The 24943-nt window shown below is 47.0% G+C and overlaps 1 protein-coding gene across 1 annotated transcript in view; it reads left to right on the top strand.

Annotated features, from left to right (window-relative positions):
• The window catches only part of HSD11B2 (hydroxysteroid 11-beta dehydrogenase 2), a 388376-nt gene that overhangs the window by 343784 nt on the left and 19649 nt on the right, over window positions 1-24943 (top strand). The window contains exon 3 of the mRNA XM_078671395.1: window positions 5321-5506. Within this exon, the coding sequence (XP_078527521.1) occupies window positions 5321-5506 (186 nt within the window). The remainder of the gene's footprint in view (window positions 1-5320; window positions 5507-24943) is intronic.

Raw genomic sequence — 24943 nt, 5'->3', positions numbered from 1 at the left:
GCCTGGGGGTTGGGGTAGAGGGGGCAGGGAGCCTCATCACTATTCAGAACATGTGTACCCTGAACAACTGATCTTGCACAAACTGCTTAAATTCAGAGGAATAATTGTAATCATTATTAAGAGTTACACTGCATGGGTGTGATGTTTCAATAGTTTCTGGCCTCTGTGCCCTAGGTGCTACTGCTAGTTAAAGTTAATACAATCTAATATGTAATGAAAAATGTGTTGAAAAATGCTTTGTTCTGGCCTTTCTGTCTCCCAAATTTTCTTGGGGGGAGAAGTTCAACCCCCCAAACTCCCCCTAGTGGTTGCTCACGGCGCTTGCTTGCTACACACCATGTGGGGGCTGGTCTCACTTTTACTTTGTTCTCTCTGATTCACTACTTGTGTCTATTTTTGGTGCTCTCTGAAAGAATGCCTATGGGTAACCTGATGTTCTTTAAGGTCATCATCTCCTGTTTACTGTGCTTTGAAGGTTGATACAATTTGCATAAGTAATGAAAATGTGCTGTAAAATTCACCATTTTGGTCTGTCGTTTTTTCAAAATTTCTTGGGGGAAGAATCCCCCCAAACCCCCCTAGTGGCTGTCGGGCTCGCTCGCTGCGCTCGCTCGCTACGTGCCAGACGGGGGCTGGCTCGCTACGTGCCGGATGGGGGCTGGTCTGGCAAAATTTGCCAGGGCTGCTTTCAGTTCCCAGTCCGGCCTGCAGCCGCTCCCGAGTACTTCACAGGTCTTTAAAGACCATTTAGATGTTAACGAGGCTTTGTTTATTTTTTCACCCCTTCATCGCTGAATGGGGAAAGGCGACAAATCCTTTCTTTGACGACAATGGTAACCTTTGGTAACCTTTGCCTAATGTCCTGCTGTGTTGATATTTCTGTTTCTATGCAGTGTAGGAGAAAATAAGTTTGTTTATTCCTAATCACCTTTCCTGACCCCTGCACTGGCTTATCACATCAGGGTGTGACACAAAGTTTGACCAATAAAGTAGGTAAGAGAATGTGTTACAACATTTTTTTCTTTTTAAAATGTGCACAGGCCCATCAGGACCCATACTTTGTGTGTGCTTCATTTAAACAGTTTTTATCATTATCATGGCCAATGCAGGACAACAATAAGACAATACAAAGTGCCCAGATAATGCTGGTGATTAATGATCCTGCTGGAGAGCAATCATTTGTCTGTTAAAAGTTTTTAAATGCAGATGCACTGTATTTTATGTGGATAGCTCAGTGGGTACTGCCTTTGTGACAGAGATCCTTGTGTTACTTGCAGTTCAGAAGTTTCAATCCTAACATAGGACAGTGAACAATGAACTGTCATCAAAGAGCTGCAAACAAACATAAATGGTATAGTTAGAACTTCGCTTTTATTGTTTTGTGTTATAGTTAGAACTTCCACAGTCTTTCGTTATTCTAATGTTGCTAAAATGAGTATGTTTGTTCAGATATACATTTTTATCAGTTAAGCTGACCCCCATGGAATACTCTTTAAGTCCTAAGGTTGTGTTTCCGCAGACCAAACCCTCTTAAAATATACTGCCCACCAGTATGGATGACATGTGATTCCTACACCTTGTAATCCTCATTGGCTTATGTGACAGTCCCTGTAGACTGATTTACATACTTGTATGATTCATTGTCTCTGTATAATGTGTGTGTGGTGTAAAGTACTGACACACACTACACTGATATGAGTAACGCTATACAACAAATGAAATGCATATGAGAGAGGGGCTACGTAAAGATGAGAAGCGCTGGTGGAGGGTGGCAGTGAGGGAATCCGAGGAAGAGGTCATGGGGTGGAGGGAGAAGCTAGGGACAGATAAGGGGCACTGATGGAGGGTGGTAGTGAGGGAGTCTGAGGAGGAGGTCATATGGGGGAGGGGCTAAAGAGAGATCAGGGGTCTGGTGGAGGGTGGCAGTGAGGGAATCCAATGAGGAGGTCAGTAGGGGGGCTATGGAGAGATGAGGGGCACTGGTGGAGGGTGGTAGTGATGGGGTCCGATGAGGAGTTCAATGGGGGGGCTACGGAGAGATGAGGGGCACTGTTGGAGGGTGATAGTGAGGGAGTCTGAGGAGGAGGTCATGAGGGGGAGGAGCTAGAGAGAGATGAGGGGCACTGGTGGAGGGTGGCATTGAGGGAATCCGAGGAGGAGGTCACAAGGGGGAGGGGCTAGGGGGAGATTAGGGGCACTTGTGGCATGTGGCAGTGGGGGAATCCATCCGAGGAAGAGGTCAATAGGGAGGCCATGGAGGGATGAGGGGCTTTGTTGGAAGGTGGTAGTAAAGGTATTTACGGAGAAAGAGGTTATTGGTGCAGCGCCAAAAAATACTTTTGCATCTGTGCTGAAGCCAGCCCTGTCATGGCCTTTCTGTTTTTGTTTATTTAATTAGCAGTCGGGCCATAAGGGCTACTGTGGAACATACTTTAAAGTGCGTGCTAATTATAATTACTGCTATATTCAATGTTTTAAGTATGAAGGTGATTTTACTAATGTTTATACCCGGAAAAATGATAGTGGAGCCCGATGGTGCCTGATATGGGGCTGGGGTCCAAGGTCATCTGTGAGATAAGGTGCACTGGAGAGGAATAGTGGCTAATCAAGCCTGTAAGGGAGTGTGTTGCAGAGTCCGTGGTCAGGTGGAGGTAGTAATGAAGAGGGATTCTCCCCGAAGGCTCGCACAGAGGGAGCCCGAGGAGTGTCACTTGCCTGATACTACCACTCCAGAATCTCCTCTTCCCATCAGAGGAACATTACATGGAAGAAACACTTTTTGACAGTGATAACATTAAAAAGAGATTTGGAAAAGAGCGAGTTTTACTGGGCCTTGTAAGACTAAGTAGAGACAAAGGGGGGCCCTGACGCAGGCCTGCCTAGACACATATGCGACAAATCAAGCCCGCAGGGGCCCACCCTGAAGCACCATTGGCCCACCCAAATAAAAAACCCTGGAGCCGGGCCTGTTTGCCAGTAGTGTCCCTACTGTCATGGCAGCCGAAGATATAGAGAAAGTAAAACATGTGACTTTTTAATGTATTGGGTTTGCCAGTGCTTTTGCCAATGTTGTGCAGCAACAACAATACAACAAGAAAGAAAAAAAAAATGATGCGATGACGCAGACACACACACGAGCAGGTCGAAGTTATGATTCTCTTAGCGGCCACATAATGCCGATAATGTATGTGCATATCTGCATCATAAAGCATGCACACAGAAGTGGCATCTGCACCATTTTACACATTTTTATTTACCATTCCCCCACCCAAAAAAAGTTTTTGTTTTTTAAAGTGTTGTGGCCTATACCAGACAGCAGCTCTTTGATCCACCTAAAATCTTAAAAATATATTATTTTAAGGACTGCAAGAGGTGGGGACAGCAAGAGGAGTGAAAGCCGTGGAGGAGTTTGTAGGGAAAAGTAAAGTGGACAGGCTTTAGGCCGGGTGTGAAGGAGTAACATTTTTTTAAAAAGAGGTCAATGTGGGGGATGCAAAGAGTAAAAGTGTGGGCAGTGTATTGAACCAGAAAAGCATCCCAATGCAGAGAGAGCAAGTGGCGGGAGGAGGGAGAAACACAGACCACTCAGGGCAGGTATTTAAGGGGTGGAAAAAGCACTCAACGGAGAGCAAGGAAACACATGCCCTCTCATGGAGTGCTTAAAGAAAAACCTAGTTCCCTAAATGTGAGCAGTGGAAGCATAAAAGTAATTCAATCATCCTCTCGAAAACATGGTAAAGAAACTATGAGAGGGATAAACGGATGAAGAGGAAGGAAAGCCATCAAATAGGAAGCAAGCATATGAGAGTGACTAGAAAGCCAACCAAGGGTAAGCAGTGGGCAGGCTCAAAGCCCACTGCAAGTTTTTGGTGTAGTCTTTCACAAACAGACAGCAACAAGATGTCAATAAATGAGATTTAAAATACCATAGGCAATATGCAAAGAGCCCTATGGAAACTCACAGGAGAAAGAGTGCATAATGTACTAGCAGCATTTCCAGTCAGATTCCAGGTCAAAAGCATAATCTTGCACTGTCCATTGTTCAACTAACTCAAACTGGAGGAAGACTAACATAAGACTAACAGAAAGAGCACTGCAGTTTCAAGATTCTGCCTGGTAACCATTCAAAAGGTGTGCAGACAACTTCAACATGACCCAATTAGCTAAAGGTCAATTTTTTTGAAAATGTACTCTTCTCCCAACTAACCAAGGTAGAAAAGAGTTAATAGACAGGATTATCATATGTCTAATAGTTATAATCATCGTCATATAACTCACTCACTCGTCCCAAAAAGGATTATGTGCATACAATGGAATTGAAAGGGTTATTAATGCACAACTAGTTTGATCTGGTGGTTCCAGCACAATCAGAGTCCGGTTTGCACATAACCCTAGTAGCCTGTGTTTGCAAATGATAACAGCCCTCTTCGGGCCATATTTACATAGAATGGTAATTACGATTTCATCCGAATCGCTATTTGGAAATCGCTATTCCTTACGCATGAAACTTTTGTTTCATACTTGCGATCCCTACTGGGTTGCAAATCGACTTACCTCATGATTATTAAAGAGGTAGGTTGCAGATTGTGACCCATTAGGAATCGCAGCCCTCACTGGGATTGTAGCCTGCTGAGGTCAGCAGACCACCATTGACTGTGATTGCGTTTTAATAAAGGTTTATTTTTTGTTAGCATGCAACCCGTTTTCCGTAAAGGAAAATGGGATGTGTTTCAACAATAAAAAAGGAAACGTTTGGTTTTCATTTTTTAAGAGCAGGCAGTGATCCCTGGGATCACGCCCCTTCCAAATACCGAATCGCAAAACCCAAATTGCGATTTGGCAACGAGTTACAGATTCTCAATTTGGGTTTTGTACATTCCAAAAAGCATTTTTCCTGTTGCAAATTGGATTAATGCTTCTTACATATGGCCCTTAGTTCCTTAACCCCTTCGACGCTCATGACGAGCTCAGCTCGTCATGAGGTACACCTCTCGTACACTCATGACGAGCTGAGCTCGTCATGAACCGTGGGTTTTTGCGAACTTCAGCGCAGCGCGGAAATCTGCACCGCACGCATGCGGTTAAGATGGAACAGACAGAGCAGGGTTAACTTACATTTGTTGGTTGAGGTGATATTATTTTGCTGTAATCAGTGGACCTTTCTTTTGTAAATATGAAGAGTTCAGTTTCTAGATCTCACCCAAAAGTAAACTCCATCTTCTTCCCATAAATACATTATGAATTAAAATGTGTATAATATGTATACAGTGATGATCGTGAAGATATCCCTGACACCTTTTGCACCCCTCTTGTTCTACAGGACTGTGGGCATTGGTCAACAATGCTGGCATTTGTGTCCATTTTGGAGATGCTGAGCTCTCGCTTATGTCTACATATAGAGGATGCATGGAGGTCAACTTCTTTGGGACTATAGAAATCACCAAAGCCCTTCTGCCTTTGCTCCGACGCTCCAAAGGCAGGATTGTGACAGTCAGCAGTCCAGCAGGTAATGAGGCTACATGTAAAAAACACTAATACATTACATTGCAATGTTATCTTCGAAAAGCAGAAAAACAATCTCTGAAGCAAAGAGCTCAGAACTGTGAGATAGAAGGAGTCTGAGGTACCTTAGGCATTGATTGATGTCATACCCACGCGGAAACCCAAGAATATTTGATATCCATTCCTATACAGGGTTATCAAGCCTCACAGCAAGGGTTTAGAGGTTACCAGAATCAAATTGGCTGTAAGGTCTAAACCTGCAGGTGCACTTAAGTGTTGGTTATTGGGTATGCGGAGTGAAGTTGAGGCAATATAGAAAATCAAGATGTAATGTCTTGCATTATTTGTATGGTGCTGTCTCCTGGTAGGTTGAAATATACAAGTCCCCAGGTTGAAATATACAAGTCCATGTTGTTAATGTCATTGATGGTTATTTCTGTGAGGACCGATGATCAGGTTGAAATACGGCGATGAGGGTGTGGCGGGGAGGGTTTCATGGAGCAGATGGTGGGGGATTTTTGAATTGTGCAAGTCCATTAGGACATGTGGGTAATTCTGCGACTTCCACCACTCCAGTGTGTATGAATTCTGTAGTTTATGCGTGAGCGTCCAGGGATGAGGAGGAACAGTTAATTGTGAGAAAGTATCTATTTGATGAAAAGTCAATCAAGGTTGTAGTGGTGTTGGGAATGCCTGCTGCATGTTGGTCGGCTGGGTGAAAGCTTGCTTGTTCCTTATGTGTCTCAACCGTGCGACTGTTAGTGCCCCTTTCTATATATCTAGGGCTACATCTGCTTTCCAGCTGAGGCAGTAATACCAAACTGGGAAATACTTCACATTCTGAGTTTTGCACAAGAGATTGGGAAAAGCTTGCAATATGTCCACATTACCAAGCATGAAACCGAATGGGAGTATGGTGGCAATTATGGGCGGTATAGATCGGGTAAAAAAAAGTGCAGTAGGACTCTCGATCGCAGACCTGGAGCTACATCAAGGAAGTAGTCAATAGCAATGCATTAGGGCTAGGCAAGTGTTATTTTCATATCGTGGGAGTAGGTAGATGTGCCTCAAAATCTACTAAAGCGTCCTCAACATGAAGACAATAAGCCCAGTTAATTGTAGGACAACCCCAAAGGAAGCAGTAGAATTCTGAAATGTGGGAGGGTATCCCGCATTCATGACCTCCATGAAAGCGTGCCTGGCATGCTCACTGTAGGTAACAAAGAGTGTGGGTGAATTGTGATCCTCTTTGTGCCTTTCACTCAATGGAGGAAGAACTCTTCAGACGTCTTCAAAGGAAGGAGGTCTTAAAAAGTTGCCATGGTACAGAGATTGAAAGACATGTCGAAGACCTGGCTTCTAAAAATAAGCATTGGCAAAGCCAAGTGGCGTTTCCAGTGTGGTGGTTAACTGTTAATTCACACTACAAGAAACCCATGCATTATTTGAAACTGTTGCAAGCAAAAAAGAAAACAAAGTCTCCTCCTACAACATATCATTTGTTATTTATAGTTTAGTCCTTAGAAACGTCAATGGTTTGATATGTAGCATATATCATACAATAACCTGTGTTATCATTACCCAATGAGCAGATTAAGTTTGTGAAAAGAGTGGCACAGTTACCGACTGTAGGAGAGTAGGGTCTGCTATCCTATGGTCACCCCAAATTTTTGCTTTTTGCTTCACTGGTTTTCGACTACTGAGGCTGTGGGCCTGCTAAACAGACCCCCAGCCTGCTGTTCTCTCTCTAAATTAATGATACATGTGCTATAGGTACATACCACAATTGGAAATGGACTCCTTGTCAGCCCCTTTACCATGCACTATAGGTGCTCAGGGCATAGGTGCCACCAAGGCCTACCAGGGGCTGCAGCATATCTTTTGCCACCCCTGGCCGGTTCTTAAATTGACACAACTGGCTGATCACTCAGCTGGGGCAAGGTGGTGTAATCACCCCTTGCTTAGATATAGTATACCTATATCTAAACCTATATCTAGACACATATAAACCTGTGAGCCACTCCTATGGAAGGCCTCATCAATCCTGGAGGCAGAGTGCGTGGTTTAATGTGAGATGGAGCTCTAGCATGAGCTGAGCCTATCTGTAGCTGTCGGGAACAACTCCCTAAGCTGTTTCAGGATAATGCCATACCATATACTCTTAAGTGCATTATAATCCTCGCGGTTATATAGCAACTTTGGTTTGGCTTTATCAAAACATGTCATGTAAGGTGTCATACGATTTGGAATACTATCCCCTCGCCAGTCCTGGCGACGGGGATAGCATTCCACCCCTCTAGAGGGAGAAGACATGTTACTTTACTGAAATGCGGTTAATTTCTAATAGGACCTCAGATCCACAAAATGGATGCTTCTGCCACAGACACAAGTCTGACCCCCTGAAGCTGACCGAAACTCAGCCAAAGGGGCCTGGACAAAGGGTTTCCTGTCGCAGGGAGGTGTCACACCCCCCCAGACAGGAGATAGTGGATTGTATCAGGGAGGTTTGAAAGAAACCAGACACTGCTTGGGGCGCACAAGGCTGCCCCTTGCATAATCCGGCCAAACCGGTTCTGGGGCACCCCAGCCCCCGACCCAGCGCGGCCTGGATCAAAGGAAAGGGGTGTAACCACCCCTTCCTGGGTCCCACCCATAGGAGGGGACCTAGCAGGTAATCCAGCCCCCTAGATTGGTATAAGAATGGGAGCAGTGCCAAAGCACTTCAGATTATCCTGATGAAACATAAGAAACGAAACTCTGGACCCTTCGACATCCTACTCGACGTAGAAGACTGAAGAATCTCCCTTGTGGTCAAGGAGTGACCACCCTGTGCAAACAGGCACCATCCAGCCCTCGACGTCTGCTTTGTTGCAGTTCCCGCCGGAACTCGAGCGACAGAGATCGACGAGATCAAGCTTGCCTGCCTTCTTACAGCCCAATCCACAGTCCCTGCAGAGCTGAGACCCGTGGAGGCGACCGGAAGCGTGGGGCACGCCATCTTGAAAAGACCACAAGACGCTGACCGTGCAGCCCACGAGTGACCCTCGAAGCTGTACACCGGGGTTTGAGAAGCCCCAACCCTGAGCCACTCTTGCACCGAAGTTCACCCCTCTACACTCGACAAGTGCTGCGTGGGGCCCTTCTGCTCTTTTGGCTCAACGCGTTGGCCCGGTCACTTGCCAGCCGGCTTGTGGCCCCTGTGCCGACGAAACTTGAAATACGACTTGTGATTCTGGTTGCTCCAGATTTACACCAGCTCCCCTGAAAAGGAGCCCCCGCTCTGACCTTCCTGGTCCGAGTGAGAAGCAATCTCCCAGTTCCGCGTGGATTGCTTTTGCCAAGTGTTGTTTGCTCCAATCTTGAAGCCGACAGCGCCGACGGTGAGAGCCTACGTGGTACAGATCGTGACCTGCTCCTGGACGTCGCAGATGCCCCTGAGCCCACATGACAGCGGAGAGAAGCTCCTTGACAACCACCTGATTGCGCCCGACATTGCCTGGTTCCGTCTGGTTCCACCCTGGTCACTGCTGATGGACCCAGACTCTGTCCCCTCTGCTTTCAGGTACTTTTCAACTTCGATCCACCCTTGGATCCCACCGGACACTTCTCCTTCACAGCGCCTGCAGCCTCTTCAGCTTCAAGCACCAAGAACCAGCGTGACGAAACCCGACCCTACTTCGACCCTGTGCACCCGCTTCCTGTTGGTGAGGTAACATTGCAACGCCGGTGTTCCCACACTGGTACACACCTCTAGGGTCTGTGTCTTAAGTTTTGTCTTTCTAGGTTCCACGGAAGTGTCCTTAAACTCTATTTGTGTAACTTTTACGCACCATTGCCTAACATTGGTGCATGCGTGCGCTTTCAGCGCTGCACCCGAATCCCGCGGGCTTTTCCCGAATTCAGCATTGCTTGTCCCGACTGCTCCCAGCGATTCCCTAGGCCCTAGGCCTAACCACTGATCGATTGGTATCTCTTATACCATTTTTTTAGTATATGGTCTGAGTGGCCCCCCGCCCTCATCCATAATTGTTATTGTTATTGTTATTGTTATTTTAATTTTATACCGCGCCTAATCACCTGCAGGTCTCTAAGCGCCAGGAAAAGATGGTACAAGACAATAACACAACGGAATAGAAGCAGAGAGCAGCACTCAGTTATACCATGCTCAGGCTTCTCCTGAACAATAGCGTTTTTAGGCTCTTTCTAAATCTTAGGAGGTTTCCTTCCTCACGCAGCCCTCCGGGCAGGCTGTTCCACAGCTGGGGAACCAGCACTGAAAAGGCTCTCCCACCCTTCGTCGCTAGCCTATAGCGCGGGCAGGTCAACAACTGCGAGTCCGAAGACCGAAGTGTTCTCACCGGACAGTACAGCTGCAGGCGCTCTTTAATGTAGGCTGGAGCCATACCATAAATTGCTTTATGAGCTGTACACAAACTCTTAAATTCCACTCTTTCTTTAATTGGAAGCCAATGTAGGCTTTGTAGTAAAGGAGTGGCTTTAGACCTCCTCGGGAGTCTAAAGATCAATCGGGCAGCGTCATTCATTAAGACCTGAAGCCTGTTAGTAAGAGTTTTAGGTAGGCCAAGATAGAGAGCATTCCCATAATCGATTCTGGAGATGATAGTGGCAGCCACTATTGATCGCATCATGGGCTGTGAGAGGATAGGGGATAGCTTCCGCAGTTGCCGGATGATATTTGTACAACTGCCCACAACCGACGAGATCTGAGGAGCCATCGACAGGTCGCCATCCAACCTAATCCCCAAGCTTTTTACAGCCAGGCTCGGTTTTGGGACAGGGCCCAACTCCGTAGGCCAATAGAGATCACTCCAAGGTGAAGAAGTGGATGGGATAACTAAGATCTCAGTTTTGTCAGGGTTGACTTTTAAAAGGTTATCCGTCATCCATTGCACCGTGAACCTCAAGATGTTCTGGGATTGAAGATGCGCAGCCGTGGTGTTATTTAAGCTTAACAGCAACTGCGTATCATCCGCGTAGTTAAAGACTTTACAGTCCATCGCAGCCAGCGAAGCAATCAGTGGTTGCAGGTACAGATTAAATAGAAGCGGGGACAGGGCGGACCCCTGCGGTACCCCACACTCTAAAATCCCCGTCTCAGATGTTTCATCCCCCATGTGTATCTTTTGGGTCCTTCCTGTAAGGAAGGATTTCAGCCATTGAAAGGCCAAGCCCTTAATCCCAAAGTTCCTTAATCTATCTAAGAGTAGAGTGTGGCTGACAGTATCGAACGCCGCTGATAGATCTAACAAAATCAGGGCGCTCGCTTTCTTACAGTCAGCCCTGCCTCTTAGTTCGTCCAGCACCGAGAGCATCACCAACTCGGTGCTGTGATGGGCTCGAAACCCTGCCTGTCAATCATGGAGTAGGTGGTAGGATTCCAGATAACACGACAGGGACTGCAGAACATGCTGCTCAAGGATTTTTGAGAGAAAGGGCAACTGGGAGATGGGTCTGTAATTCTTTAACACCGCTGGATCCGACCCCGTTTTTTTCAGTAGGGGTCTTACCCGTGCCTCCTTAAGTTCAACCGGCAGATAACCCGTGTCTAGCGATCTATTGAGGAGGGAGATAATACCATCCTCTAATAGGGGGCACGCGACGCGAAAGATCTCAGGTGGACAAGGGTCAGCTGGGGAGCCAGATTTAATTTTACCCATCAGCTGTTCCAAGATTAGTGCATCCATCTCTGGGAACACTTCCAGAGAGCAATCGCTCACGCTTATAGGTGTTAGGGCGGTAGAAGTCCCTGTTACCGCCCCATTCTCTATCTCCTGGACAATGATCTTCACCTTCTCCAGGAAATAAGCCTGGAAGGTGTTACAATCGAAAGGAGCCTTGACGTTGTCAGGTTTTTTACTCAACTCGGCCAGTACTTTAAAGGTTTCTTTCTGGATGTTCGCTGCCTTACTTAGGCGGGACTCAAGATAATCCGCTTTAGCTTGAATCATCAATTTTTTATATTGATGGAGAGAGGCCTTATAGGTATTCCTATCCGTGTCCTGCTTGGATTTCCTCCACATCCTTTCTAGCTTTCTTAGCTTTGTTTTAGTTTCCCTTAAGAGTGGCGTGAACCAGAGAGCTTTTCTTTATTTGCTGTACTCTCACTGGCGCTATTTGATCGATAGCCCGAGTCATACTTCTCGTTAGATCAGAGTATTCTCGGTCAAGGTTACGATCCAACTCTATAACCTGGGGAGATTCCAGGAGTGCCTTGGTCAATGACATAAGATTGACTTCAGCCCATTTCCGGGTTTTTCTAAAACCAAGTGAGTTACAAACAACCCCGCTATTGAGGGGAACCTCACAGGAGACCAAACAGTGGTCCGACCAAACACAGGGCGTTGCCTCACTAAACATTAGAGTGGCATCTGTGGTCCACATGAGGTCTAGAGTGTGGCCTTTTACATGTGTTGGGGCATCCACAATCTGTTTAAAACCCAGTGCAGACATTAATGTGTCTAGCTGACGCGTGGGTGAGTCCCAGATGGGCTTGTCCTAATGTAGATTAAAATCCCCTGTTACCAGGATTTTTGTATATCTTGAACTAAAGTCAGATATAATAGGACAGAATAGGTCAACTGTGCAACTTTGTATGTTATACTGTGCTTTTGATTTAACGCTTGTGCCCCTTTATTCATAAAGAGTACTGGGGATTATTGTACGTAATAAATACATATATTTTTATAATATATACTTGTGTGGTGTCCTTTCATTTGATATTACAGGACTGTGATTGGTAAAACAGCTCGCTTAACACGACCTCTTGAGTTAAGCCTTTAAGGCTGCTTAGTCTATGCTACCATTAAGATAGCTTGTCTACAAGGTTGACTTACAACCAGACACCATAAGGGGTTATTTGGACTGATACAAGGTGGTTCCAGAATTGGAAACATCATATATCAGGCCAACTTCTCACATTGGTGCGCAGCGGTGCGGATTTGAGCTTGCTGTTGTTTTACCGTTGCAATCTTTGTTATCAAATTGAAAGATCACATCAAGTACCTTAGGTACATATAAATCAAAAGCTTAGCATATTAAGTTCTACTGGACTTAGTAGTTGTAGATTAAAGGGATTAGCACACCCTCACTACAACTCACTAGCAAGGTACAGTAGGGAAACACTTAGTGTAGGTAGGTGCATCACTTACACCACACTAGAGTCATGTCTGGCACAGGTGAAGTTCCAAGCTCTCTACCTGTGACAGTTGACCTGACCAAGGCAACTTCCAGCTATGACAAACTTAGCCACAAAGACTTGATTGCCTTGTGCATTTCAAGGGGGCTAAAAAGGGGCAGAAGTCCCACCAGTCCTGCCCTGATAGCCATTCTAGAACAGGATGACTTAGATAAGGCGAATGCAGTTCCCTTAGACTCAGGAAATGGAGTGAACCCCCCTGTAACTGAGCCCACTCCAGAGGAGGAAGATGTAGAGGAGGAAGAAGAGGAGGAGAACTCAGATATAGAGGATCCTGAAAATGAGGATCAGAGGGGTAACCAGGTTGTAGTTGCCAGGCTTAACCAGGCCAACTTAGACCTACTTGGGAATGGAGAGGGCCAGCATCTCCCCAGATCCCACAATATCATTCTCCCAGGCAACAGAAGGGTGAGATCTCCATCAGGGGACTCTCATATTTCTAGTGCCTCAAGAGAATCTCAGAGAGGAATGACTTCCTCTCAGAAGATAGAGCATAGGGCCAGAATGAGAGCTGTCAAACTCCAGATAGAGAGGGAGGAGGTAGCCCTGGCTCAAGCTAGACTTGCCTTGGCAAGAGAACGAAAGTTGTGTGGCTTAGATGCCACTGGTGGCAGCATAATTCCTAGAGAGAAAGACAGGAGCTATGATAATAGAAACCTGACAAAAATTGTGCCCCCCTACAAGGAAGGGGATGACATCCACAAATGGATGACTGCTCTTGAGAGAGCCTGCATGGTACAGCAGGTTCCTCAGGATCAGTGGGCTGCAATTTTATGGTACTCCTTTTCTGAGAAAGGGAGGGATAGGCTCCTCACAGTTAGACCTGAGGATGCCAAAAACTACTCTGTCCTGAAGAGTGCTCATATTGAAGGGTTTGGCCTAACCACTGAGCAATACAGCTTGTTGTTCAGAGACACCCAAAAAGCACAGACTCAGGACTGGACTGATTTTGTTGATTGTGCCACTAAGGCTATGGAGGGTTGGCTGCAGGGAAGTAAAGTCTCAGACTATACAGGATTGTACAATCTTATCATGAGAGAGCAGATCCTTAATAACTGTCAGAACCAGCTGTTGCATCAATACCTTATTGACTCTGATCTCACCTCTCCCCAAGAATTGGGAAAGAAGGCAGACAAATGGGTCAGAACAAGGATTAAGCAGAAACCCCAGAACCAAGGTGGTGACCAGAAGAAAACAGACCAGAAGGGTGGGAATCAGAAAGATAAAGAAAAGGACCAGAAGTCTTCAGGCCCCCAAACTAATAATAAGGAGGGTGGTTCCCAAAATGGAAACAAGAAAAAGAAGAATGATGGCCCAAAGAAACCTTGGTGTAATACCTGCAAATCAGTTTCACACTGGGGCAGTGACTGCACCAAGAAAAATCCAGTCCCCACCACTGTAGCTCCTAAAGCACCTGCACCCCCTAGTACAGTTAACAGTGGTGGTACACAACCAAAGGGTATAGTAGGGTTAACCTTGGGTACTGAGATGGAATCTGGCCTAGTCAGAATCCCTACTCAGGCAGTTCTCCTATATGATGTGGACTTAGCTTTGTCCATTGCAGTGAGTCCCAGTAACCTGGGCAAATATAGGCAGACGCCTTTGATAAATGAGAAACTGGCTCAGGCCTACAGGGACACATGTGCCAGTGTCACAATGGTGACGCCTGACTTTGTGGACCCTGGACAGATTGTACTAGGTGAAAGTTACCTAGTGACCAATGCAAGCAACTCCACTACTTCACATAGTGTGGCTGTTGTGAACTTCTCCTGGGGAGGGGTAGATGGCCTAAAGAAAGTTGTTGTGAGTGCAGACCTCCCAGTAGACTGTCTGTTAGGCAATGATCTTGAAAGCTCAGTTTGGTCAGAAGTGGAGTACAGGACTCATGCAGAAATGCTAGGGATTTCAGCACATGTCCTTGCAGTGACAAGGACTCAGGCTAAGAAGTGCCTTCCTGAACCAGTGGTGGATCTTGGAACAATAGACCAACCACAACCCAAGAGAAGGAGCAAGAGGGTAAAGGCTATTTCTTCCCCCTTGCCCCAGGTTGAGGATCAGATTTCACAGGAAACTGATTCTGCAGTCCAAGAGGAGACTGTCTCTGAGGAACTGGAGCCTGATCAGGTTGAGTTTCTGGGGACAGGGGGACCCTCAAGGGCAGACCTGGGGCAGGCCCAATTAGATTGCCCTTCACTTGAACCCCTCAGACAGCAAGCTGCTGCTGAGGCTGCAGGGGATGCTCAAGGTACCCATAAGGTATATTGGGATGATGGACTCCTTTACTCAGAGGCTAGAGACCCCAAGCGCCTGGCACAACCAGGAGGTTGGTTATACCTTTGAAGTTTAGGGGTTTCCTTCTCACCTTGGCCCATGATATCCCCCTTGCAGGACACTTAGGCCAGAACAACACTTGGGACAGGCTTGTTCCACACTTTCACTGGCCTCATATGTCAGAAAATGTCAAGTAGTTTTGTCGCTCCTGTGTCACTTGCCAAGCCAGTGGTAAGTCAGGTGGCACAACAAAGGCCCCCCCGATACCACTACCTGTGGTGGGGGTACCCTTTGAAAGAGTTGGAATAGATATTGTGGGTCCCATGGATCCTCAAACAGCATCTGGGCACAGATTTATACTGGTGGTAGTGGATCATGCCACCAGGTACCCAGAGGCAATTCCCCTAAGGACCACCACAGCACCTGTGGTGGCAAAAGCCCTCATTGCAGTTTTCTCAAGAGTGGGCTTTCCAAAGGAGGTACTATCAGACAGAGGTACAAACTTCATGTCTGGTTACTTAAAAGCAATGTGGAAGGAATGTGGAGTAAACTACAAGTTTACCACACCCTATCACCCACAGTGCAATGGGCTTGTGGAGAGATTCAACAAGACCCTCAAGGGAATGATAAAAGGGTTACCAGAGAAGCTTAGGCGGAAATGGGACATCCTTTTACCCTGCTTGCTCTTTGCTTACAGAGAGGTCCCACAGAAGGGGGTTGGCTACAGCCCTTTTGAACTTTTGTTTGGCCACCCTGTGAGGGGTCCACTATGTTTGGTGAAGGAAGGATGGGAGTTACCTCTCAAAAAGCCTAAGCTAGATGTGGTGGACTATGTACTTGGTCTCCGCTCCCGGATGGCTGAATACATGGAGAGAGCATCCAAAAACCTGGAGGCCAGTCAAGAATTACAGAAAGCTTGGCATGACCAAAAGGCTGTTCTGGTTGAGTTCCAGCCAGGGCAGAAGGTGTGGGTGTTGGAGCCAGTGGCCCCAGCAGCACTCCAGGACAAATGGACTGGACCCTACCCTATCATTGAGAAAAAGGGAGAAGTCACCTATCTGGTTGACTTTGGAACCCCTAGGAGCCCCCACAGGGTGCTCCATGTAAATCGTTTGAAAGCATTTGTGGACAGGGAGGACATGAGCTTGCTCATGGCCACAGATGGGGAACAGGAGGAAGAGAGTGACCCTCTCCCAGACCTACTTTCCCAGAACCCTGATGATGGTTCAGTTGATGGAGTAGCCTTGGCAGGCAGCCTCACTGACCAGCAGCAGATGGACTGGAGACAAGTTTTGCAAGCCCACAGACACTTGTTTTCACTCACACCCAGTCAAACTAACTGGTGCACCCATGAGGTGGACACTGGTGACAGTCTGCCTGTCAAGAATAAAATCTACAGGCAACCTGACCATGTCAGGGATTGTATAAAGGCTGAGGTGCAAAAGATGTTGGAGCTTGGAGTGATTGAGCCATCAGAGAGCCCATGGGCCAGCCCAGTGGTCCTTGTGCCAAAACCTCATACCCAAGATGGAAAGAGAGAAATGAGGTTTTGTGTGGACTACAGAGGTCTCAATGCTGTCACTAGGACAGATGCACACCCCATTCCAAGAGCAGATGAGCTCATTGATAAATTGGCTTCTGCCAAGTTTCTGAGCACATTTGATTTGACAGCTGGCTACTGGCAGATCAGACTAGCTGAAGAGTCAAAAGCCAAGACAGCATTCTCTACCCCTAGTGGACATTATCAGTTTGTGGTAATGCCCTTTGGCTTGAAGAATGCACCTGCCACCTTCCAAAGGTTGGTGAATCAAGTCCTTGCTGGGCTGGATGACTTTTGTGAGGCATATCTAGATGATATTGCTGTCTTTAGCTCCACCTGGGAGGAGCACCTGATCCACCTGAAGAAGGTTTTAGAGGCCCTGCAAAAGGCAGGCCTGACTATCAAGGCTACCAAGTGCCAGATAGGGCAGAGTAAGGTTGTATACCTGGGCCACCTAGTAGGTGGGGGTCAGGTTCAGCCACTGGAGAGCAAGATCCAGACCATACAGGACTGGGCTCCTCCAGTTACCCAGACACAAGTCAGAGCCTTCTTGGGCCTGACTGGGTATTATAGAAAGTTTGTGAAAAACTATGGGTCCATTGTGACACCATTAAATGACTTGACATCCAAAAAGATGCCAAAAAAGGTTCAGTGGACAGTTAGCTGTCAAAAGGCATTTGATTACCTGAAGAAGGCCATGTGCTCTGCACCTATCCTGAAGAGTCCTGACTACTCCAAACAGTTCATTGTACAGACAGATGCTTCTGAGTTGGGGGTGGGAGCTGTGCTCTCACAACTTAATCAAGATGGTCAAGACCAGCCCATTGCTTTCATTAGCAGAAGGCTGACCCCCAGGGAGAAACGTTGGTCAGCCATTGAGAGGGAGGCCTTTGCTGTGGTTTGGGCCCTGAAGAAGTTGAGGTCCTACTTGTTTGGAACTCACTTCCTAGTTCAGACAGACCGTAAGCCCCTCTTGTGGCTAAATCAGATGAAGGGTGAAAATCCCAAACTGCTCAGGTGGTCCATTTCCCTACAGGGGATGGACTTTACAGTGGAGCACCGCCCAGGGACTGACCATGGTAATGCAGATGGTCTCTCCAGGTACTTCCACTTAGAACATGAAGACTTATCTGGTCAAGGTTAAGTTTAATGTCCCTGCGTTTGGGGGGGGGGGGGTTGTGTAGGAGAGTAGGGTCTGCTATCCTATGGTCACCCCAAATTTTAGCTTTTTGCTTCACTGGTTTTTGACTACTGAGGCTGTGGGCCTGCTAAACAGACCCCCAGCCTGCTGTTCTCTCTCTAAATTAATGATACATGTGCTATAGGTACATACCACAATTGGAAATGGACTCCTTGTCAGCCCCTGTACCATGCACTATAGGTGCTCAGGGCATAGGTGCCACCAAGGCCTACCAGGGGCTGCAGCATATCTTTTGCCACCCCTGGCTGGTTCTTAAATTGACACAACTGGCTGATCACTCAGCTGGGGCAAGGTGGTGTAATCACCCCTTGCTTAGATATGGTATACCTATATCTAAACCTATATCTGGACACATATAAACCTGTGAGCCACTCCTATGGAAGGCCTCATCAATCCTGGAGGCAGAGTGCGTGGTTTAATGTGAGATGGAGCTCTAGCATGAGCTGAGCCTGTCTGCAGCTGTCGGGAACAACTCCCTAAGCTGTTTCAGGATAATGCCATACCATATACTCTTAAGTGCATTATAATCCTCGCGGTTATATAGCAACTTTGGTTTGGCTTTATCAAAACATGTTGTGTAAGGTGTCATACGATTTGGAATACTATCCCCTCGCCAGTCCTGGTGACGGGGATAGCATTCCACCCCTCTACAGGGAGAAGACATGTTACTTTACTGAAATGCGGTTAATTTCTAATAGGACCTCAGATCCACAAAATGGATGCTTCTGCCACAGACACAAGTCTGACCCCCTGAAGCTGACCGAAACTCAGCCAAAGGGGCCTGGACAAAGGGTTTCCTGTCGCAGGGAGGTGTCACACCCCCCCAGACAGGAGATAGTGGATTGTAGCAGGGAGGTTTGAAAGAAACCAGACACTGCTTGGGGCGCACAAGGCTGCCCCTTGCATAATCCGGCCAAACCGGTTCTGGGGCACCCCAGCCCCCGACCCAGCGCGGCCTGGATCAAAGGAAAGGGGTGTAACCACCCCCTTCCTGGGTCCCACCCATAGGAGGGGACCTAGCAGGTAATCCAGCCCCCTAGATTGGTATAAGAATGGGAGCAGTGCCAAAGCACTTCAGATTATCCTGATGAAACATAAGAAACGAAACTCTGGACCCTTCGACATCCTACTCGACGTAGAAGACTGAAGAATCTCCCTTGTGGTCAAGGAGTGACCACCCTGTGCAAACAGGCACCATCCAGCCCTCGACGTCTGCTTTGTTGCAGTTCCCGCCGGAACTCGAGCGACAGAGATCGACGAGATCAAGCTTGCCTGCCTTCTTACAGCCCTATCCACAGTCCCTGCAGAGCTGAGACCCGTGGAGGCGACCGGAAGCGTGGGGCACGCCATCTTGAAAAGACCACGAGACGCTGACCGTGCAGCCCACGAGTGACCCTCGAAGCTGTACACCGGGGTTTGAGAAGCCCCAACCCTGAGCCACTCTTGCACCGAAGTTCACCCCTCTACACTTGACGAGTGCTGCGTGGGGCCCTTCTGCTCTTTTGGCTCAACGCGTTGGCCCGGTCACTTGCCAGCCGGCTTGTGGCCCCTGTGCCGACGAAACTTGAAATACGACTTGTGATTCTGGTTGCTCCAGATTTACACCAGCTCCCTTGAAAAGGAGCCCCCGCTCTGACCTTCCTGGTCCGAGTGAGAAGCAATCTCCCAGTTCCGCGTGGATTGCTTTTGCCAAGTGTTGTTTGCTCCAATCTTGAAGCCGACAGCGCCGACGGTGAGAGCCTACGTGGGACAGATCGTGACCTGCTCATGGACGTCGCAGATGCCCCTGAGCCCACGTGACAGCGGAGAGAAGCTCCTCGACAACCACCTGATTGCGCCCGACATTGCCTGGTTCCGTCCTGGTTCCACCCTGGTCACTGCTGAGTGACCCAGACTCTGTCCCCTCTGCTTTCAGGTACTTTTTGACTTCGATCCACCCTTGGATCCCACCGGACACTTCTCCTTCACAGCGCCTGCAGCCTCTTCAGCTTCAAGCACCAAGAACCAGCGTGACGAAACCCGACCCTACTTCGACCCTGTGCACCCGCTTCCTGTGGGTGAGGTAACATTGTAACGCCGGTGTTCCCACACTGGTACACACCTCTAGGGTCTGTGTCTTAAGTTTTGTCTTTCTAGGTTCAACGGAAGTGTCCTTAAACTCTATTTGTGTAACTTTTACGCACCATTGACTAACATTGGTGCATGCGTGCGCTTTCAGCGCTGCACCCGAATCCCGCGGGCTTTTCCCGACTTCAGCATTGCTTGTCCCGACTGCTCCCAGCGATTCCCTAGGCCCTAGGCCTAACCACTGATCGATTGGTATCTCTTATACCATTTTTTTAGTATATGGTCTGAGTGGCCCCCCGCCCTCATCCATAATTGTGCAACTTTGTATGTTATACTGTGCTTTTGATTTAACGCTTGTGCCCCTTTATTCATAAAGAGTACTGGGGATTATTGTAAGTAATAAATACATATATTTTTATAATATATACTTGTGTGGTGTCCTTTCATTTGATATTACAGGACTGTGATTGGTAAAACAGCTCGCTTAACACGACCTCTTGAGTTAAGCCTTTAAGGCTGCTTAGTCTATGCTACCATTAAGATAGCTTGTCTACAAGGTTGACTTACAACCAGACACCATAAGTGGTTATTTGGACTGATACAAGGTGGTTCCAGAATTGGAAACATCATATATCAGGCCAACTTCTCACACCGACTATTGGCATTTGTCAATGGAGAAGCACACTGCAGCAGTTATGCACTGTTACATGATACATTATGTATGTCCTGTCTCTTGTAACACTTGCCCATCAAATTGAAGTCTATTTGAAAAGAAGGTTCTTCTAAAACATAACTATTTAAATTTCCTAAAAGCATAACATTAAAGCAGTTCGCAATGTGACATTCTCAATCATACCTGAGATTTATATTGGAAAGGAGCAAGCTGCTCACAATTACACTTGGCTGCTTCCAGAAACAGCAGCCTGCATAATGACTTCCTCTTCCATTCGTTACTCCAAAGTGTGAACAAAAAACAAGCCAACAGGTGCTGTGCTTTTACAAGCTCTGAGATCCTAGACTCCTGTGCACTGAACATAATTGTGGGCGGATCGTAGACCAGACTGACACTCTCAAAAGCTACTATAGCGAAAATGGCGGACCCCTTCCTGCGCATTATGCATGTTTTGCTGCGGGCGGGGCCAACGTTCCACTGAGACCCCAGGCAAAGCAACAGCTAAAGAAGGCTGACCCAAAGACCATTATCTTTCTAGCCTACATTACCATGATGAGACAGTTGGCAGTCTCCTCTAGGCCAGGCCTAGAGGACATGTGTAAGTCACTGGCTGCCATGTGTTCAGTTAATGTCTGCATGGCCACAACTACAGTCAAACCCACCCTAGATGGAATCCCTTACATGCAAGTGTAGCGGATCATAACATGGGATCTTAAAAATTGTTCCTTAGACTCCTAGCATTAGCATATATCTTATGGAAGTATTCCTGGCAGAGGCCCAGATTTATGAATGCTTTGCATTGGGTTTGCTTTACTTTTGCCATTATAGATAATGGGGTAACCCAAAAGGTCGCCACCCGACCTGGGTACAATGTGGGAATGAAAAGAACGGTCCGTGACTTATTCAAAAAGAACTTGATTCAGATCTGTATAATCTCTGTTGTGTGTAAACTCCAACATTGGTATTTAATCCCATGTAGAATCCACTACGCCTATGCCATCAAAATTATATTATGAATGCATTCACAGAATTTAGGAAACCAAAAACAATGAAGCACCAGATAAGCAAATATCATTTACAATACATTTATTCAAAATTGTTATATTCAATTCACAATTTTAAACATTTTGTAATAGGTTGCTTAAAGGAAAAAGAAAAGGATTAAAGGACGTGCTCGTGTGGGGCAAGTGAGAGTGAGGATCACAGCTGTAGGAATAGACCATTCAAATAATTCTAACTGTAGACTGGTATTGAAGACCAGTGTCAAGAGACCTGTCCATTATAGAACATGTTTACACAGTAATGCATTCAACTTAATCATGCAACAATGCATCTTCAAAGTGTAGGACAGGGTGACAGGTACAGGCCTCGTGTGGATGGAGAGCGTTGACGTTTCGACTCGGCTAACACAAGGAGGGTGTGTTGGGACCTCTGCTGCGAGTCTTCTTCAGGACGGGGAAAGGCAACCTATTCCTGGTGCCAGACCGGCATTGCAGGTGTGTCGCGGATCCAAGATGGGCCGGTGACGTCTGTCACAAGACCATGCTCTGGAAGTAGGGGCAGTTGCACAATTAGCCAATTGTGCAGGAGCCAGATCGTGGCTTCCTTTCCCCTAGTCATGGTAATATTCAATTACGTCAATGATATGGGCCCCAAGGTCAGCCCTTATTCAATTCACATTGCCTTCAAGGAAGCAAAGACCGTGCACCTCGCAGTCGTGCTGACGGTCAAGAGCCGAGCGTGTCCTTATATATAGCATTAAGAAGAGACATCCATTCTGGAACTCTCTCTCCTGATAATAACTTGTAAACCTCAGCCGGAACTGAGTCAGGGCCTGCTGCCTTACCGTTCTTCATATGCTTTAATTGTTCTCTTTATTTCTCCTCAGAGAATGGGGAATTCAATCTGTCCCTCCCTTCTGCTGTTAGAACCGGGAGACCGATATTACTCAACCAGCTCTTTAAAGCCTCTGCATCGGGCCTTTCTGGCTCCGAATAGAGTTCTGCGAAAAGTGTTATAAGTCTTTCCTTCATTAACTCCTCATTATTAGATACATCTCCCTTGGGAGTTATGACCATCTCTCTAATATGATTTCTTTTCCTATCTGCCCTCTCCTTCCAGACTAAGAGAGCCCCTGCTTTTTCCCCGTATTCAAAATGTTGCTTGCACCTTGCCTCCAACCTTTCCCTGCTCTTAGTATCCAATTTCAGCCTATAGTACAATCTAGCTTCATCTAGCTTTTTTACTGTCTCATCATCAGAATATACATCTGGCTGCAATGTCCCTTCCAAAATCCCTATCTCCTCCAATTTTTGTAATTCAGCTTGTTCCTCTTTGTTCTTATATGCAGCCAGATTTAGCAATACCCCTCTGACATAGGCCTTATAAGTGTCCCATACAATGCCTATTGGTGCTGAATTGGCATTAATAATGAAGAATTCCACCATTGTTTCCTTCAGAGTGGCAGCAACTCTTGGATCTAATAAAATTGCTCTCTTCAGGGTCCATCTGCCACATGTCCTTACAGTAATCCCCCCCAGTGTGATACTACCCATACTATGGTCCGATATATGACCATGATATATGACGTCCTTTATTTTCCCTGCCCATTCTCTATCAACCAATATGTAATCTAACCAAGAAAAAGAATGGTACTTCTTACTATGGAAAGTGTAAGCTCTATAACCCTTCCTTAAATGTCTCCAGGCGTCAACCATTCCCAACTCTGTGAGCATATGTTTTAGAGCCTGACTTGTTTTCGGTGCTTGGGCCTGTGCCTCCCTCCTGCTCTTTGATCTATCTGCTATTGGATCTAATAATGTACTGAAATCTCCTCCTATTACTATGGGGATGATTTCTCTACCAACCTCATATGCAGATCCACTAGATATTGGGGGTCGTCTGTGTTTGGGCCGTAGAAACCAACACATATAAACTCTATACCTGAGCATTTAAGCGCGGCCATCACCCATCTTCCTGAATCGTCCGTACTAAAGGCCATCAGCTCCACCCCTGATCCTTTTCTAACTATTATAGCAACTCCTTTTGGGTAGTCAAGTTGGTTGGATGACGCGTAGCTTTCTATCCAATTATATTTGGAGAACACCCCTCTACTCTCATCTGCTGTTATGAGTTCCTGTATAATCCATACTTGAGTTTGATGTTCATGTTGGCTTTGGTTATGATATCTCTGTGAGGAGCGATTATATATTTTTATTATATACTCACTCCTGTGCCACATAAAGATCAACACAAGCACTATGACTGAAGGCGAGTCGGTTGATTGACAAACTATGGTAGAATTATTTAATTTCCTTTCAGCTATTCAAAATAATACATATTATATATGATACGGGGTTTATTTTATAAGTAATGATCATATTATTGTGGTCAATGAGCAACGAGATGTGTCGCCACACAGGCCCACGTCTTCCACTCAGATCTCGCTGATTTGAACCCCTCCGGCACCGGTGTAAATGTAAATTGATACTTGTATAGAGCACTACTCACCCGCAAGGGTCTCAAGGCGCTTGTACGAATACCGCTGTGGAACCCATCCTGGCTTTCCCTGTGAGGTGTCCACTCCTGGGCACCCCCAAGGTGGAGGCCAGGCATCCTTAGCGTTGTGGGGGCCGTTGTGGAGCCCAAGACCCGCCTAGGCGGGGAATTGAACCCTGGTCCCGGGCTAGACCTCTCCATCAGGGTCTGCCGCTCTAACCATTGAGCCACACTTCTGTATAAGGGATTTCTCCCAAGTGAGAAATATTTGTAGATTAGGTCCTTCCCCACCCCATTGTTGAGCACAGTGGGTACTGAAGAGGTAAAATATCCTATGCGAAATCTGATATGTGTATTTATTCTGTGAATTCTAAGATTAGCCCCACAAAGTGTCGCCTTCCCCTGTGAGCATTAGTAATGCTCCCATCATTAATTCACAAACACACTCCTTTCTAACAAAAGCATCTGACGCACATTATGGGGGTCATTATGATGGCGGATTTTCCGCATACTCCGGGCCGGCGGAAGCCACCGCCGGTCCGGAGTATGCGGGAAATCCGCCGAGGAGGCCTGAAAGACCCACCGCCAAATCAGGATGGCTGGTGGGTCTCACAATGTGTCCGCCGCTTTTCCGCCGTGGTCGGAAGGCGACCACGGCGGAAAAGCACTAACATGGCTGGCGATGTCTATCAGACACCGCCAGCCATATTAGGATGTAGGGAAAGTAATGCTTTTCCGCGGCGGCTTTTCCGCCGTGGAAAAGCATACGGACAATCACTTTGGGGGCCCGTTGCGGGCCCCCTGGGTGAAGGTTGCGTGGGGGGTGCACATGGGGGGTACCTATGGTACCCCCCTGCCTTTGCGTGCACGAAGCGGCAGGCACCGCGCGGTGCCTGCCGCTTTGTGCATGCAAATGCACAGCTTTCGTTTATTACATTGCGGCGGGTGCTGCTTCAAGCAGCACCCGCCGCAATG

Source organism: Lissotriton helveticus, chromosome 12, assembly GCF_964261635.1.
Source record: "Lissotriton helveticus chromosome 12, aLisHel1.1, whole genome shotgun sequence".
Classification (NCBI taxonomy): Eukaryota; Metazoa; Chordata; class Amphibia; order Caudata; family Salamandridae; genus Lissotriton; species Lissotriton helveticus.
Note: the sequence above shows the minus strand (reverse complement) of the source record. Positions and strands in the feature narration are given on the sequence as shown.